Source organism: Microchirus variegatus, assembly GCF_963457635.1.
Source record: "Microchirus variegatus genome assembly, chromosome: 12".
Classification (NCBI taxonomy): domain Eukaryota; kingdom Metazoa; phylum Chordata; class Actinopteri; order Pleuronectiformes; family Soleidae; genus Microchirus; species Microchirus variegatus.
This window is the reverse complement of record NC_139813.1, coordinates 13,420,531-13,440,439: the sequence shown is the minus strand read 5'-3', so window position 1 is coordinate 13,440,439 and position 19,909 is coordinate 13,420,531. Positions and strand designations below refer to the sequence as shown.

Below are 19,909 nucleotides of genomic sequence, written 5' to 3'. Positions count from 1 at the left end.
TAGGTGTGAGAGTGTGAGTGAATGGTTGTTTGTCTCTATATGTGGCCCTGCCATGGACTGGCAAACTGTCCAGGGTGTTCCCCGCCTATCGCCCTATGTCAGCTGAGATAGGTACAGCACTCCCCCGTGACCCTCTGGTGGAGGATAAAGCGGTAGATAATGGATGGATGGATGGATGGATGACAAGCTAATTCCTCTTACTTCATGCCAAGCTAATTCTCTGCCAATATCGTGAAAGCTGTTAACGGAGAGTAGAACAAAGTGATCTCAAACTGTCAAATTCTTCCTTTAAAGTGACCTTTGTTGAAAAGCTAGAGTTCACCTCTTTTACATCCTGGCCTGTCATTACTAAATCATTTCTTGCTGTGAAAGTAGATTACATTCACAAACATGATTTGAGTGTTTATTTATTTATTTTTTTCTTCCTCAGGGTCATTTTTACCAGGATGGAGTGATGACTCGGTTACTGAAGGCTCTAAAGTAGATGTTTTCCCTCGCCTTCTGCTTCTAAAAGAGGACTGAACAGCGGTGCCAAGAGTTGATTAAAAAGCTATAAAGCTACAGACCAGGACACACACACACACACGCACACACACGCACACACACAGAGAGGGTGAATGAGAGAGAGGGAAATAATCTAACACACAAAGAGAGAGAGCACAATATAGAGAGGTATGATTACACTCGGATCATCTCCTTGTGGCCAGACATCCTCTTGAGTATTGCTTTTGATAGCTAACTTCATTGAGTGTGAGTTTACTAGCAGAGACACTCTTTGCTGATGGTGAGTAATGCGGTCAATATCCTCCTGACAGATAAGACCTGTTCAGATTGGACACATATCGCAGAGCAGTGCTGCGACCGCCGCACGCTTCAAATGAAGGACCAGGCCCAAGGGAACGGTTGGTCATCTGTTGCGCAGGCTCTCAGACTTTGTTTCCAAAGCTAATAAATCAGGACAGATTGAAGTTCCAGCCCACAGGGGAAATGCTATTTAATTTCCAGATAATGAAAACAAAGTGACTCTCTCTTCTCCAATGTTTTCTCTTCCTCACTTGGAGCTACAATATAGTGACTGTACATACAGTTATTAGGAAATCAATTTTCAACCCAAAGATAAAGCCGGTATTCAATTTAATACAAATATACACAGTCATAATATATGACATAAATTCAGATAAATTAAACGGAACTCTAAAAATGATAAGGTTTTGATCATATTTTCACAGATGGTGAAATTTACTTCTTTAATTTTACTCTTCCCCTTAAGTCAACACCTTGGAAAATCCTTGGCTGTGATTCCATTTATTGTTTCGTTTCCTTCTGTTTCAAGATAAACACGAGTCTATTTGTCCTTCCCAGCTGTCACTCTGCATCCTGCATTACATTTCCGACCCCTGTGTACATTTGTGAGCAGGCCAATAATCTGCACGACAGTTTTGAAAATTACAGATTTCCCTCAGGGTTATGGCACTTAATAAATATTAATTAGACAGGACCACTTTAGTCAGCGCATGATTAATATTAATATTGGCAAAAAAGTTGTGTTTGTCAGCGTGGCTCTGTTCTGGAAGTTTCTTTTCGTGTAAATCAACACATGACATCAATGACAACATTGATTTAGACTAGAAACAGCATGAAAAGGAGGCGCTGGGGTGGAGGTGGGTTGGCTGAAGGAGCTTAAAGGTCCAGTGTGGATAATTTAGGAGCTTTATTGCAAGAATTAAATAGCAATAAATATATTTGTATACATGTATAGTCACATAAAAACACTTTATAGTAATGCTGGGCACGTTAACGGCGGTTAACGGCATTAATGGTGTCAGCGTTAACGCACATTAGCGCATGACACGTTTCCATGACGACTGACAAAATAATCAAACTGAACAATGGCGAACTATAAACCAGTTAAAAGACTTAAAAATGTGCTGGCCACTAGGTTAACACACTTTAACGCATGACTCGTTTCCATGACGACTGACCAGGAAAAAGACACGCGTGATGTCATGTTTACGTGCCGCGACACCATAGTCCAGGTACAGTTTAACTCCGTTAGCTGCATTAGCTCCTTTTAGTGCCGTTAGCGCGCCTACAGTCGAACTGGAGCGGTCTGTTTATTAAAGGAAAAGAGCAGCGCTACAAATAACTGCGTACCTGTGTACTGCGTTTGTGTGCCTCTGTTTTTAAAGTTTAGTTACTTTAGACTCATTTTAACAATCCGGACGTCACGCGCGTCTTTTTTCAGTCAGCCATCATGGAAACGCATCATGCGTTAACGTTGACGCCGTTAACGCGCCCAGCACTACTTAAAAAATATGAAAACATAGGTTAATCTCCAATATTTGACAACGAAATGTCTAAAATTTCATGATATATTAGGAGTCTGATGTATTTAGCGACAGCACTGCTGAAAGCCTGTGATCACGGGCGTCGAGCCGCATCACAACCCCTGTCGCTGTGTTTCAGTCCAGTGACTGTGTCAGATGGAGTCTGTGCTCCAGTCATGCAGGAAGTACTGAACAAATCTTTTCAATTAACTGATTCTAATGATTCAGTACATCCATAACAACTGCTTTACAAGTCACTCGTCACTAGTTTGTGTGTGTATCACGTATAAAACAAAGTCACGGCAGTTTCAAACCGTGTAGTGTCGAGCCGAGGCGATACTATATAGCTGAAAAACACCATATGTGCATAGGGCAAGGGCCTTGTTTTATGCAGGCCACCATTTGCCCCACAACATTTCTACAGCAGCATTTTGAGACAGAAGCTAAATACACAAAGAACATCAGCAGGCTTTCTGTTATGTGAAAGCCAGTTTAATTCCCTGACGCACTTGAGAAAGGGAGTTCTTATTTGTTACACTCTGCAGTCTCACCTTTAGACACTTCTTGACACTCTGGACCTCTGAGTAGGAGTTTTGCCAAATGGATGCATAGAGGAGAATCAGCTGAGCTGTCTGCTGATGTTGGCTGACCTGAAGATCTGCTGCCGTCAGCTGATGAACTGGCCTGAGCTTGACACTATGACCTGTATAAAATAATAAGCCAAAAATGTCACATTTAGACATTAGAGTCGGTAAACTCAGTGGATGTCAGAAACCTAGAAAAGTATAGAGGGTCCTTGCAAAATGCAGTGTTTCCCAAGGTTTGCAGAAACATACAGTATCATAGCAACATTTCTTCCAGCAGAGCAGGCTGTGACTGAATTACACCACACACATACACTTGATGGTAGTTCTGAAACAAACAGAGGTATCATTAGCTTTATGAGCTGACTATCTTTAGAGTACTACTGGGGCAGAATGAAAATCTGGCCATCGTAGAAGAGGGGTGATGCCATGTCATTAAAAATAGAATAACAACGCATATTTTCAGACGGTCTCTTTAGTGAGACATTATAATGTTTAGAAAGTGGCACAAATTGCTGCGTAACAGAGACAGAGCTTGAATTGGCCAATTGAGGTGTTGGACAGAAAAGAGTTTTACCCTGTTTTGATCTCAGCGTCTAGTTTGCTGAACAAGAAAATCAATGGAACTTTACACCGGAGCTGATGCAGCAAATCTGGGCCAGCGACTTTATCAGCTCTTTTGTTTGTCTCATTGTTTGCACCCATTAAAAAGGCATTACAATTTCACATTACCTCGATCTCTGTAAAGACAAGACCTTAATGTGCTCGGCAAGTGTCCTGACCAACAGGAATCCCAACTTTGATCTTTTAATATTTTTGACTTGTCAGCCCGCACACCATCCCCGGCCCCCAGCGGTTTTTCCCATCCCACAGCACATTTTTAATACATCACAAGCTTCAGACTCTTCTAGGGGGTGAAGTCATGTCTGTATGTATAGTCTACCTAGGAAAAAGTTGAAGCTGATTTCCTTCCTTGATGATTTTAAGAGAAAAAAAAACACAGTCCAATTTTCCTGATACAATCAAAGGGTCAAGGTTTCAGTGCAGACAGAGAGATTTTGGACTTTTCTGTCTTTGTGTGAAATATTACAGACCTGATTGGAAGTGACACGGCTATAATTCAGCATGGTGAAAAGGACCAGCCTTTGCTCCAGTATAATCTCTCTCACACTCACTCACTCACTCACACACACACACACCATATGTCTGTTCATACGGTGCATCTAATTTTCTCACATTTTCATCCGTTTATCTCTTTGCCTATTTGAGCTGCAAAAATCACATCATCTACAATTTTACAGTTTGCTGGCTTGGTGACAATGCTTGGAAATAAGGTTTGATATGCACATAATACATCTAAAACAAACAAAAGCATTGCATGATATTTGGATAGATGCTGAGACGAGGTTCAGTACTGAATCGGGTGTGTGATTTACTCCTTTGTGTTGGTTCTATGCAGTAAAGAAATATGTATCACATACATTAGATATTCTAATATCTGTGCTGTGATGCACAGATCTTTTGAATTGATTTTTCTTTTGTACCTCGGGAGATTTTTCTCAGTTTAGTCAATCATTATAAGTAAATATGTTATATTAAAAGAGAGTGCTCTAGTGAAAAAGACTTAATTACCCATCCAAACCTTTGAGGCATTGTTTTTTTTTTGTATTGTTTTGTTTTTTTAATAAGCTAAAGGTATCTTTTTATGGGATTGATAAAATTAATATACTTTCTAACTCTTCGGACACACTGCGTTCATTTTAACTATAGAAATGCAGAAAACAATTTCGGCTCAGTACATTATATCCTACAATAATATTAATAATATGACATACACATGCGTGGCCTCACACATAACTTTAGAATCAAAGCTCTTGCAGGGACATTGTGTAGGATGCTTCAAGTGTGGGTGAAAATGCATTTCCCTGAGCACAGATTTAAAATCTTCTTCAATAAATGTCCTTAATTATTACAACCCTGAAGCTAAACACACAGTATGACTTAAATTACAGCAATAACTCAAACCAATACACTCAGCAAAGGACTTGACACGAGGGACAATCTGATTCATCCAACTCCAGTAACACTTTGTGCTTGTTTCTTAAACTTAAAACTTACACAATAGCAGCAGAGCCATTGTTGAACTTTCAAATTTTACTACCTTGCTTTGAAATAGGCAGAATTGTTTTATTTATCTCATTAATTATCACATTAGCGGATGGAGGTCAAGGCTATACAATACCATCAAGAGAAATTAATTAAAGAAAAACAAATTCATATTAACAGAATAGAATCAAGACACAGAAACATTCTTGTTACCATGTTATAATGGGAAGTATTATTGTGACGGAGCCGCTCCCTCAGGCTCAGAATTAGTTTTTTTTTTCTTATATTTCACTTGTGTCACCAAACGATGGACAATATACATTTTCATGTACATTTCTGTAGCAATAGTGATATGATAACAATGACAATACTGGAATTAAGGGCACTCGTGACTCTTGAAACTTGAGCTAGCATTAGCCTGAATAGTAACGTTAGCTTGCTAGCTTGTTAGCCCATCAATAGTAGCTATAAAGTTGTTCAGTCAAAACATTAATCGACTTTGCCAAGCCCAACTATATTAATTGTATATTAACTGTTTATTTACGACTAATTCGGTTAATTATATACAGTACAGTAGCAAATCAGCATGTTTTTGAACTGTGGGAGCAAACCGGAGAAAACCGACCCCCGAAGACACAGGGAGGCCATGCAAAAGCCATGAAACTGCTGCAATTGCTCCGCCCAGCCACTGAGTGGCGCTGTCTGCAGTTATATTCTATTGCCCGTCACCGACTGAATAAATCACATACACCCGCTCACACTCTCTTATATAGCGCTCACACAACACACTCTTCGCAATACTTGTTTGGACAACAACGGGTAACAAAGGGTGCACACTTTGGCGCTCAGCCTTCCAGCAGTTTCGGACATTTTCACTCACCCGCTGTCAAAATACAACACGACTCCATTCCGCCTCCTTCCGTCAGTCCGTCTGTCAAACAGGATCACTTCCACTTCCGCAATAAAATAGCGTCAATTCCTTAGTCAGGTGATCAGCGTTATTTATTTATTTGATCGTTTTTACCCTCTAGCTCAGCTCTACCAATAGAACAAATGTATTTGGAGAGGGGGCAAAAATAAAGGTACATCACATGAATTATGAGCCTCATGGGGAGTTGGTTATGGAGAAAGTAACTCAGCTGTGGATTTGTGTTTGCTGCTTATGTTAATAGTTATTGGAGAACAGTTCCTGTATATAGATTTTGTAAATATCTATTTTTTCCTATTTTTCCATCTGTAAATATGTTTTCACTGTGTTCACCTTTGGAAGTTGGGACATTAAAAGGGCCTCAACTCAACTCAGTCGACTGCGTCGTCATTTTTCTTTCTTGTATTAGAGGAGTTATTGGAAGAACCCCGCGATTATTATATATCTTAGTTGTTGCTCTTGTTGTAACCGCACAGCTAAAACAACACGGGTTGCCATTTGTCAACCTCGTACACCCATTTCAAACTCGCTGTTACACAACGGAGGCGTCCAACGGGGTGGAAGCTTTATTTGCAATCACATGGAGTGATCGGAAGAAACATCAGCAGTAAATTCTATCAAGCCATAGAGAAGCATCTGCTTAACCCTCCTTCTAGATCACACCTACTATCACAGAGGGCGATGTCGAGTGGGAGGTACTGGGATAACAGTTCAGCACAATTACTTTTACTTGACATGTCCTCTCCTGGCATTAAGAGGGGGAAATTTGTATCAATTTGGTTTATCTCACACGCTCCTCTTTCCAGTCGAAGAACAGACGACGGGCAATGTTAACAGGTATAAAGTGTAGATCCTGGCAAACAAATGCTAAGGCAACCAGCAAAGTGTTCTTGGAGTTAATGCAGACACCCTATTGTTACCCAAACTCTCATTTCCTGCCCCTGCGTCATCTCCACCCCTATGTCCACATAGCTTTTTTTTTTCTCGTGCTGAAACAAATAGCAATTAGAGCTTATCTCTTCATTCTGCCTACAATAGCTCATGTTAAAATTAGTTCATGGTTCATGGTCATGGGGCTTTTAATCACATCCCTGGACATTAGCTATTACAAGAGCCAACAGCTGTGCTTGCACTGACCCACCAGCTCACAACAGAGCACCATGGCATTCGGGAGGTTCCTTTGTTGCGGTTGACTAATAAGAATCTGTTATTAAGATGGGGGATATGAGTATAGGATATGAACAGTTTTTCCATCATGTTGACAAACAGGGTTATTGGACCTTCAGTGGACACAGGACAATACAGAAATACTGCACCCCATTAAGAAGCTGAGGGCAAGTGTGTGAAGATCCTTTAGATAATCTGTCCAAGTGTTCCATTCAGGCCTACATTCTAGGCACAGTGAACACAGTTTCTCAGAAACGAGCACAAGATGTTCAATGGCAACCGCACTGCATCCCCACTCTTATACTGGAACAGCTGTGCAGGACCAATCAGGATCCACCAAAAACTCACACATGACAATTAGTCAACCATGCACACCTGCAGCCTATCACACGCACACCTGCAGCCCATCACACACACACACACACACACACACACACACACACACACACACACACACACACACACACACACACACACACACACACACACACACACACACACACACACACACACACACACACACAGGAACAAAATATGAGAAACTATTACTAAGTACTAGTCTAAACAGTGAGATGTACAAATGTACTGTGTTATTAATTAGGATTATGTATATTATGTATGGATATTGTAACCAGGTTACCCCATGAGCACATGGGTTTTCTTTGTTTATTCCAGCTTGTAAACATGCAAAATTAGGATTAGTTTAATTGGACAATAACTATATTAACTGTTGGTGTTAGTGTGAGAGCAATGTTGGCCCTGTGATGGACTGACGTGTACCACACCATTCGCCCCATGTTGTGTGGAGGATGAAGCAGTTTGAATGTTGCAGCGAGAGATGAAGCCTCATTCTTTCAGCTCATGGTAAATCATAACTGAACAGGTGACAGAACATTACAAGACCATAAAACACATACATACAAACATGGAGTACAAATCAAGACACTGCAACTGGGGTCAGAATTACAATGACTGCTTTTGTTAGGTTGACAATCCCTCTTGCCCCCCTTAACTGACACACACACACATATCCTAACCATATAAAACCCTCATAAATGTGACTGTGTAAATAGATTCAGGTCCCCACAACATGAGTAAAACATCAACAAAAAAAAACAAAAACACATCAGACAAATTATCGATTCAGTGCGAAGAAAGAGCAAAATGACTGACGAAGGAAAAACAAGTAAAGGGTTGTCACTCATTGATTTACATGTCAACGCGGGTCTGTGATCAGTAGCTTTAGCGGTTGTGTGTGAATGTGTGAATGTGTAAACCCCGTGTGTTTGTTTACCTGCTGAAAGATGAAATATGATTTGTTGGGTGCAGCAGCAAGAACAACAAACAAACTGACAATAAATCAGTTGCGGGAAAATAAATGTGAGATGAAATTGGCCTGTGCCGTATGAGACAGCAGAAAGTAAATAATACTTTCTTATTGAATTAGCTAATGCAACTCGCCCTCTGGTTTGCATGAACAAAATCCTCTATGTCATGTCCTCAAGGACTGCGCCTGCTCTCAGGCACAACTCTGCATAATTAAGCATTAAAATTACACATTATGAATTGAATATTCACAAAAAGCTCCTCGTCTGTCTCCTCGACTGTCATCAGCAATTCAGAATCCAAATTTACAATCAGACTTTTGCCGTGTGGGGAGATGCATTTCCATCAGCCTCATTTTTAAGTCAAACATGGCCCGCACAGAGTGTCCCTCTGTGAGGGTGCAGAGGAAATGAAGTGGTGTAAAACACCACCGAAGAAGAAGTCGTCCGTCCCTCAGTGAGCACCCTAGTTTCGACTTGAGTGATACTTGGAAAAAGTACACATTTGTGATGTTAACTCGTCTGACGTGATACCGGATATAACAAAAGCTGCACATGACAAAAGAATATGCATGATATGATGTGGTTTGTGTGGCTTTGAATTATGTTTGGCATGGATATTTGTGGATATACTTTCAGGTATTTTGGAGCTATCCAGGAATAGTCACAGGCATGCATGTCTTTGTATATAATGACCATAAAAATAACAAATAAAAGAAAGAGACTGAGGCTCACAGATGCTTTCATTGCTATATATTCTTTCCACTTTCTACTGATTAGTACGTCATTTAAACATCACTTCCTGTGTGTTATCCTGTTTATACATTACTGGATACAATGTCTTTGAGATAATCACAAGATACATCCGCATTACACACCCTGAAACATGTAGTGACACCAATTAAACCCATGTACATGTTTGAAATGAGCCATTTCATAAAGGCAACCAAAACCATCTCAAGCATCTTATAAAGAAGAATGCTGCCACCCAGTGGACATGTGCATGTACTGTACTCGCCTGGATTCATGCAGTGGTTTCAGGGATGTTATGAGAGCATGTGAATAAATTGATAAGTTTGGACACTTTCAGGGTCACTCGCTGAGGAAAAAAACTCCAAAAGATCTGCTCCTACCAGAGAGTAAGTGGCAGCACACAAAGTCCCACAGGTCTGAATAGTGTAATGTGGAAATATAGCATCCTTGAAATGCCTTGAAACCACTGCTGGATGCTAAGCCTTGAAGATTCCGGCTCCCATCTGCCAACCCTCATTATTTTCATGGTATTTTTTGAGATAAACAATGAAAAGTAGCTCAGTGCCGAAGAGATTTCCCTCCCGTCACGAAAAGAAAAAACAGAGAAACCCTGAGACGTCATCGGATATTTGTTCGTGCCATGGTCAAGGTTTGCTGTAGAGATGCTTGGACTCTGATCACATGACTCGTCTAGAATCAATCTTTTGTTACGTTTATGATGTTGGTTAAGTCTGTTTATTATGTTCAAGAGAATTATATTACTGAATATGTCACTCAAAATCTAACTAAATATGCTTGAATGACAGTCAATTTAAATTAGCCTATGGTAGAACATTTATATCATCACAGAAAAGACCATTTATCAACCATCTCCAGTTTCTCAGGCAACAAACACTCTCACATATCTGTGTATGAATAGATACACCAGTAGTAACAGTAGTACCATTATAAAGAAAACATTTAAAATACCATGAAAGTATGTAATGCACAACACTGCAAATGGACAGGAAAAAAAGGAAAAAGTATGTGATTCTAAAGGGAAAAGATATCGGTATAGATTTGGAACTATTTCAAACACACACACACACACACACACACACAGACACTCACACTGTACTGCAAGCCCTCCCCCAAAGGTCTAGGATGTTCTTGCCCTTATCACAAACACCTCTATCTCCATGCATACAATTAAGTGACCCCCCATCCCCCTGCTCTCTGTATCTCCAAAGTCTTGACCATTACCTTCATTAGCATGAGTACAATGGCTAAACAAAGCTGAGGGAGCAAAAACACACACACACACAAAACTGCCCTCAAAACCAACTTGCTGCTCTCCAGACTCTGTATATTCCATTTACATTTGTGCCGACACAATTCAGTTCAACAAGGGCCCGCCGTGTCTCTCGGGGCCGTTATGTAAAGTAGAACTCTGCCGCCGAAGTGAACGATCTGACGTGTTGCAGCACTCAAAGGATGAAATGAATATGCGTCTGATGCAGCATGAGATTAAAAAAAGGGAGCTATTGATAGCAGTTGAATTAGAGGACTGGAAAAGACTGTCAAATCGATTCGAGAAAAAGTGCAGAGCGTATAAAATAAAAGTTTCAGATTTTGTGTGAGTGTAAAACAAATAGTGGTTGCTACGGTTGGTCAGTATTAATGAGCGGACATAATGAAGCACTTCATAAGGTCAATGTACAAAATGCACGGACATATAAAGCAGAAAATAGATACAATGGATGAATAATGTAAAAAGAAATTGCTGTGATGCACATGAAGACTAATTGAGCAAAAAATGAACCAAGGGGTTGATGCTGATCAATTGTTTATTACAGTACAAAACGTCTCAACTCTTGATTGAACAACACAGGCTGCTGGCAACGGTACCAATATCAGGCGTGTGATGAATAAGAAAAATAAATACATAGTGTGCAAATGTAGGTTTATGTCCATTATTCAGAGGTACTTTTACAAAACGCTGCACGTGAAGCAAATTAAAATGAGACTTCATTTACAACAAAACAGTGGGGGGGAAAAAATAGCTTTAAAATGCAAACTTTCCCCAGTATTTCTGGGAACTAGGTAGTTGTTAAAATATCTTCATTTATAATTCATTTTCAAGGTAATTCCCACAAAGCTGTGGGAACTTAACCAGAGTGTGCACAATGAATAAAAAAATACATTCAACAGTGTAATGGGAACCATTTTAGTGCAAATACAGTGTGGAAAAAGGAGGCTTTTTTTAAATGCCAAAACCTTGATGCGGTCACCTGGATATTCAAAGCACGGTGTTAAACCCTGAGATTGATGTACATTCAATTTTTTTTTTCTTAAAAGGACAGGAACCTTGTTTACATGGAATGTCTGAACAAGATGTTGTGAAATACTGGCTGCTCTTTACATGCAAAGAATAAAAAAAAAAATGTTTTAATCTGCCAAGAATACCAATCAATTCAGGCATCAAAAAAAAGAAAGAAAAAAAAAGCATACAATAAAGCCTTAACGTTCAAACAATGAAAAATGAAAAAATATATAAAAGGGCTCCAAGTACAAGGCTTGGCAGGGACTGAAAGACACAGGAGAAGAAAACAGCTTCAAACAAAATGCCACTAAACAACAGCTTTGAACTGCCTTTTGCCTGGAGGGCAACATGCAGGGTTTAAACAGACCCATGACTCAGTTTCTTTTCACACACGTGCAAATGTCCACGAGGGAGGAATGAGCTGCGGTGGTGGGGCAGAGGAAGGACACAATGCATTTAGATGCAAAGCCGCTGTGCTCAACAGTCTTTGAGAACCCCCAAAACATGAGGACAACAGTGTGTGTAGGTAGTTATGTTACGACAAAATACGGCAAAGAGGCGAAGAAGTTTTTCAAGTTCTTCAACAGAGCTGTTATTTCGCTCCCGAAAAAGCCACTTTGCACACGATTAAAGGCATTTACCCATGAACCAGTGACACGCCGTGATGCAACGCTCGCTTCCACATGTAGTATGTGGAGCGTGGAGTGAAGGGAAAGTAGGACCTGAATTCTTTGAACGTAGGGAAGGATTTCTCTTCGAAACGTTGCTGCAGGAACAGCTTGGCCTTGGCCTTGAAGTTGGCCAGAGCCACGACATCCATCGCAAAGATCTGCTCATCTGTCGGTGCTTGGTTGTGAAGTATGTGCTTGGATTGTGTGTCATCAAGGGAGGGCAAGGTGGGGGTTTCTAGATATCTTGGCCTCTCTACGAACGGGAGCAGAGGCGGACTCTCCACAATCTTGTTTTCCACTTCTGTGCTCTCCAGACTGAGCGGGAGGACATTATCGTGACTCTGAGTGACCGTTTTCTTCTTGGGGTTTTGCCTGCTCCGCCACAGCCAGTAGAAACACGGCGACATCGACGGGAACCTGAGCTTGAACTTCGTCAGGGACCACTTTGACTTCTGAACGTGGTGTTTTGCAGCATCTCTGAGCTGTTTTTTACTCATGTATGCCAACGTGAAGCTTCTGTGTTTCTGCCTGTGGATTCTCATCCTGGGCCTGTCGAGCTGGTTGGCGTTTGGTGGGAGAGGCGACAGACTTTTTGGACTGTGGCTCTTGTCCACATCGGAGCTGTCCTCGCTGCTGCCGGCACTGCCTTTGTAACCTCTGTTGAAATGCAGGGCCTCTCTCCTCCAGTTGTAATAGGTCGATCTGGAGATTCCTGGAAAATTTCTTTTAAAGACCCTGAAGGGGAGCGAGGCATTCATGGCAATGCAATTCTGCAAGCAGCGCTTGGCTTCCTGCATATGCGCTAGACCCTGGGCGCGTTCGAGATCCATCTTGCCAAGGTTCAGGCCAAACATTCCGGCCACACTGTCCTGGTGGTCTGGCTCGTCCTGCTTTGCCTCAGGTGACGACCACAGCTCCTGCTCCGTGCTCTCTCCAGGACTGATCTCTCCCGTGGACGACGAGGTGGAGAAGTTCCCTCCAGTTTTCAGGAGCTCATGCTTCCAGTTGTAGTATGACGACCTTGAGATCTCTGGGAAAAACTCCTTAAACTGGTGAAGAGGGATGAGCTTTCCTTCCAAGTAGCAGGCCTGCAGGAAATACTTTGCCTCGTACCTCGCTGCAGATTTTTTGCAGTGCTCCTGCGTCTGCCTTTTCCAGCGGTAGAAGGTCCTCTTGGTGATGTTGTACTTGTCCTTCAGGTTCGGGTACGAAAGCTGCGAGTCTTGCTTCTGCAGCTCCTCGCCCTCGATGGGAGACGCCCCCTGCTCGCTGTTGGTCGTCTCATATGTGAAGTCGGTGGTGTGGGCTAGGGCGACAAAATGATTCGGTCTGAACAAACTCCCAGACTGCAGCTCACCAGACCACATGATGTGGAGGGTTAGTGGCTCAGAGTCTTGGGGCCACAGTCGCGGGCGTATGATTCGGTTGAAATAGGGCCGTATCTTGAGGTTGAACATGGGGTAGATGGAGTAGATCTTTAGCTCGAGGACTGACGAAAGGGCGTATAGGTGCCACATGTTGGCGTAGGAGCCAGGGAAGCAGGAAGCTTTAACGTCCGCATCGAAGATGGCCTCCAAAACCGTGACAGGTAGGTTGAGCATGTCTTCAGACTCATCGGCGCAGAGACTGAAGCGAACCGCCTGAAGCATCATTTTAGAATCAATCATCCCAGAAAGGTAGTATCGCTTCCACAGCACCATTTCCACTACCGTCCGTACCTGAGCGGGAGAAATTATATCGAGTTAAAATTACAATCTTGCAGAAAAAGCTAACATTTAGACCATCTAAACACATATTATATAAGATCGCTACTCACTTGTAGCTCCAGGCTGAGAGCTGTGTTTCCCAACAACAGCATGCTGACTGCATCAAACAGCACGTTGCCTTCTCCTTTGCAGTTTAAAGGCAAGAGGCCTGCAGGGGCATCCGCCGGGTACAGGCCCCGAGCGGCGTCATCCACACCTGCCCACTCGGGGATATCATAGCAGGGGGTCCTGGGGAACTGGAAAGGAGCGAGGACCTGGTCAGCGACCACGGCCACTCGAGTCAGAGCCTCCAGACCAGAGTTCTCTGTGGCCTCCTGGAGCTCTCGCAAAACAGACAGCACCACCTCGTTCCTCTGAATCATATCTGGAGATCTTTGCAGAACTGAGGAGCAGGAGGAGAAGTTAGTGGAAGAAAGTAACAGATCTCTAAAAGTCAGTAAGGACAGATGATTCAAATCGAATAAAACCGGCCTCATGATAATAAAGCAAGAACATCTCAACACAAACAAGCTGCAGCATAATTTGAAAAACACTTGTTTCACATGCTCCAACAATTTGTCATGGCAATAAATGAAATAAACAAGTATTTAAAACAAATGTTTCAACAAAACGAATATTTACAGTGTATGTAATTAATAATATGCCTCATACAATAGGGGAACTTTCGATTGAAACTGTTTTTTTGTGTCAAAACAAGACAATAAAACTAATTTAAACTTTACAAAGTATGACGTAACTGTGTGTCAATATAAAGGACTCAGTAATCGATTCAGGTTTCATTTGAAATGTTTATCTAAACACACGAAGTTCAGGCCTTTTTCCTTCACACCAAACATAAATACGCATTTCTTAATTGAGTGCACGCTACATATACAACGGTGGTTTTCTTACCTGAGAGACTTGGAATGATATCACTTCACCGAAGCGCAGGGTTTCAGTTCTTTTAAAACAAAAAAAGAAGTGTGATCCGGGAGTTTTAGTCCATTGTTTGCGTGAAGCAGCAGCAGCGTCTCCCGAGTGTCTTGTCCTCCTCCTCCGGTGAGCAGGGCAGATTTTTGGGAGTGATAAGCAGCACCTCCCATCAGGAAATTGTCAATCGTCGATTCGCCTTTTTTTTTTTTGTTTCTACGTCTAGAAACACCTCCCTCCTCCCCCTCCTGTCCTCCCCACCCTTCTAAACCTCCTCCTCCTCCTCCCCCTCCTCCAGTCGACTACAGCCAGGGTCAATTTCAATGTGAAGTGTTAACAAAAGCCAATGTGTCAGAGGCAGCCCTGTGGTGTTTACAGGTATCTGTGTTTATAGTTGTTGTTTTTTTTACCAACATGTTTTTGCTTCTCTTCTTCAAAGCCACATGTCAACACTCCACTTCCACATTGTTTGTAAATAATGTCAAACTGAAAGTGAAGTTTTGGTCAAAGGTGGAAAGTATCTAATTTTTATTTATTTTAATTTTAATTTACTCACATTACTGTAATTGAAAAGGTTTTTTGTGTACGTCATTTTTTATAATGTGTAATTTTTACTTAAGTATGCTTTTTTGGAAGTACTGTATTTGACTATGTTTTAAAACACTGTGTAAAAAAAATGTTGGCCTGAATAAAAATATGTATTTTTTTTAAATGCAGTGAATGATGAGGAAGGGTGAATTTGTGCCATTTAAGGTCCCTATTTAAGTAGTGAGAAAGTTATTGTAAAACAATTCATGTGAGATTTATGTTAAACCTAAACACTAAACACCTAACTTAAACCCAACCTTGTTAAAAAAAAAAGGTAACTAAGTAACTTTTACTCTGCGACTAAGCTACTTTTTTTTATTTGAGTACATTTTAGACCAGTACTTTTACTTGTACTTGAGTAAAGTTTAATCAAAATACTGGTACTTTTACTTAAGTAGAATATTCCAGTACTCTTTCCACCTCTGGTTTTGGTTTATACTTTAACTCCACCTTCTTCTCCCCCTCCTTCATTGTTTGTCATCATTTGAGTAAATTATTCCCTTTTACAGCCATGAACCTGCTCTGCCGTTGCGCGTCGTCGTATATGAACTGCATGTGGATTAGAGCGAGGTTATGTGCAGACAGGGTGTGGACACGACGAGCTTTATGGGGAGAAGAGAGGAAGGCCCCAGAGCTGCAGCTCTCTCTCTGTTTGCTTCTCCACTTGTATCACTTTTAACACCTTCCACTCCTGCCTTTTGCAGGATTTCAGTAATCAAAGCCTTTTGTTCCACACACGCACAACAATCCCACTGCCTGCCTTGACCCCCCACCCCCCCAGCCCAACCCCCCACGGTCCACACAACCCTATGGCTTGTTACTCCTACACACACACACGCACACACAAACACAACAGGGGACAACAGCATTTGGCCCCCACAGCTCCCGTCTACTCCGAGCACTTGGCAGACAAGCTGGTGCCTGAGTTCACTGGGGTTCAAGGCTTTGACCTACACCTTATCAGATACTCGGACAGTGTGTGTGTGTAATCTGGGGGGGGGGGTGTTGTCTTTGTTTTGTGTTCCTCACATTACATAACATAACACAGTTGTTTTTATCTAAAAAAGAAAAAAAAAGTTTGGATTTCATTGTAAAAAAAACAACAAAAAAGAAAATGTGACACTGACATTATTTTATTGTGTGTTTTTATTAGATCTTATGTTTAGTGCTTTATAAATAAAGTTGGATTGGATTGATAAAAAATGCTTAAGGTGATGCATGCAAATACACTAAACGTGCTGAATTAGCCCTAAGCTTCAGTTGTGAAGCATGAGTTTGGGAACATACAGCTCTCAATCATCCAGGTCACAGTCATCTTCAACATTAACTGTACACTAATTTTGCATTTTAAATCTTGCTTTCACTTTATTCTTAAGAGAAAAGATCTTATCCAAATTGCTTAATTTTTTTGTGTGACATTTAAGGTTTCCTCTTTATCTATCCACCCTCCCCTTTTTTTGTCAGTGTGTCTTACCATCTCTTCCACCCCCTCAGATTGTCGGCAGTAGTAGCCTATCACACACCTTAGGTGTGTAGATTAGCTGTGCCGCGCTGCACTGTGGACACAGTAGTGGGCTGGCTGCAAGTATTTAAAATGCTAATCGGGGCAACACTGGGGCCGGCTCCGGCAGTCTCTCACCTGCTGTGGTGGCTGTCACTGTACTGTATGTGCATAAGTGTTTGTGTGTGTGTGTGTGTATAGGTGCACTAAAAAGCTGCAAACTCAGGTCGCCTCGTTTCAGGACAATTGAGCATGTTTTGCATGAGGTAAATGGCTCAAACCAACTGATGCATTTGGCTGCACAGTTTGCAGTTGCAATAATTTAACTCTAAAAATCTGAAATATAACTCTTTGGCTTCCTCTATACCACCACACTCACTTTTCTCAAGTGTAATTTTTTTTGTGCTAAGCAAAATATTAATTTGATCTTGTACATGTAAATCATGCAGAAAACTATGAGTCAGGGGTGTCAAAAACTCAATTTAGTACCAGCTATTATTTTACTTTAGTACAAGTAAAATAATAGCATAATAATGTATAAAGACATTTTAGATTGAATTAAGTATCTTTTTTTTTTTTTTACAAAACAAATGATCAACAAACAGCACAACATATTTAGTCACAGGTATCTCAAACTGATAAATAGTGCATTTTATTATAGAAATGTAAAAAATAATAAAAAAAACATGATGTGGGCTGGTTCTGGCCCGTGGGCCGTATGTTTGACATCCCTGCTACAACAAGACAGCACACATGGTTAATACCGGACCCAGAATTTGTGATATTTTATTATGTTTATAATAGATTTGAGCAGATAAAAAAACATTTTGTGGTACAATATTTAAATGTTTCCTTAAGTTAGTCTGAAAAGTAAAGTGAAAATGTGTTGAGGTAGACTGTTCAAAAATCTGTTAAATACTATGTAAATGGAATAACACCCTCGTTCCTGATACAGTAGGTGCTACAGTCACAGTACATGGCTTTGATGTGGAGTGTTTCTCAGTATTTAAATGGCAGAAGCACAGTTGGAGCTCACCAAGAGACACACACACAAAAAAAACACTGTTGGTCATATTTTGAGATTCACATTATTTATACTGGACGCAGGCATATTCTGTCGACTCGCACTCGTGGACCCACACTTCGTCAGAGCCACTGGGGTGAATGATGTCAGCATAGATGACATCATCAGTATTAACGGCCTAAAAACACACACACAGACGGAAACATTTTCAGTAATTTTCAAAGTGGACAGCAGATGTAGCTGTTCTGCATGCTGATCAGGTAGTGACTTACATGGCAGGTACTGGACTGAGCAGAACAGGCCTCATTGTGCTGTTGACTGTCTAAAATGACAAATTGTTAAGAGATCAGATTAATACAGTAGGTCTATATTTATAGGTTAGATGTATACGATTATATATAGCAGCGATGTAAGTCAGGGCACACAACCACATCACCTGTCCGCTGAGGTGGTGTCTACTTTTATAGCATATGGGCCACTATGAGCAAAGCAGATGCACTGCTGGATAATAATATACTCACTTCCCTGAGAGTGTGTCGCACTTTTAAATACAAACGGACCAATCGAAAGTGCCTCACACAGTGGCTCAGACACTAAACAGGAGCATCAATGGACACTGTGTAACTTTATTCAGTTTGTGAGTGTGTTTAGGGGGGAAATTCACTGACTTCACCAAACCTGTACATTTGAACATAGATATGAAAAAACATAAAGCAATCAGGGGAGATTTAACTGATGAAGCATTTGATTTGGTGTGATGCGGCGAATACTGTAACCTTTAAAGGTCCCATATTATGCTAAATCAACTTTTTAATCATTTAAATCCTTATATTTGGGACTCTGGAGGCCCTATCAGTCGGCAAAGTGTGAAAAAAGATGACTCACTCATGTTTTTGTGGTCCTCCTCAGTCTAAGTACAGGAGATAAAACACGCGATGTTGACTTCCGCACTCATTGGGACGTCACAATGCACTAAATTCCTGGAATTGTTGTCTTTGGCTTTGACCCTAAAAAAACGTGAGATTTCTGGAGAGGGCAACGGTATCTGAAAACTTCAAGCCTCAGATGATTTATCTGTCCAGTGGATACATGTTATATATGACGACAATGTGCCTGCTAGAGCCTGCAAATGATCACTTTTCCAAATGCTAACTGCTGTTAGCTCCCAGTAGCCTCTGTGGCTGATGTCATTTCCTGTCCCTTCATCCTTAGTAGTAGTATTTTGACCAAAGCATGTTCATTAGGACACCAGGGAACTAGTTTAACGTGGAGAATTATGGCATAATATGGGACCTTTAAAGGTCCAAGTGTGTAAAAATAACACACTGGGAGCTATCGTGGCCTTGGCACACCAGGCGGATGTGGTTCTTCTTTGCTTCCATATTAAGCTTCCACTTCAAAACATACAATGCACACACTCTTGGGTCATTTGTCCATTCAGGCTCCTGTAGGAACATGGCGCGGCAAAATGGCGGCCTCCATTAAACCGAGGACCTTGCCTTAAGTATACATGTATACAAGGCGTATTCTACAGCAATGAAAACCAAAAACAATTTTTATTTTGAAAGTGATTACACATTTTCATAAATAGCCTCTGCCGTCAAGGATGCTTCTTTATTAAGTGTCTACTGGGACACGGATTATCACATTTACAGTACCTTTATTTATTATTGCAACGTGTAATAATTGTACAACCTTAGAAACGTTCAAAAGTCCACACCAGAGCCAGCCAGCGATCACTTCCAACACCATGAACGCCAACAACACGGAACCCGGTTTTGCCATTTCCATGACAACCAACGAAACGGACAATGAAACTGACAAACTGCAATACTTAATGTGTATGCAATTTCTGCCAATAACTGCACTGCTAAAGTATTTTGGAACTAAACGGGGACACTTGTGAAACATTTACCCTCATGACTCGTACATTTGGGAACAGTGAGTACGGGACTTCC

At 41.2% G+C, this 19,909-nt stretch overlaps 1 protein-coding gene across 1 annotated transcript; it reads right to left on the bottom strand.

Moving 5' to 3' along the window:
- Positions 1–12,129: 12,129 nt before the first annotated feature.
- On the bottom strand, positions 12,130–14,291 carry vrtn (vertebrae development associated; the record flags this gene model as incomplete). The annotated part of the gene is made up of 2 exons (XM_083898793.1): positions 12,130–13,881; positions 13,980–14,291. The coding sequence occupies 2 exons, from the start codon at positions 14,289–14,291 to the stop codon at positions 12,130–12,132; spliced, it is 2,064 nt and encodes a 687-aa protein (XP_083754919.1).
- Between the last annotated feature and the right edge of the window lie 5,618 nt (positions 14,292–19,909).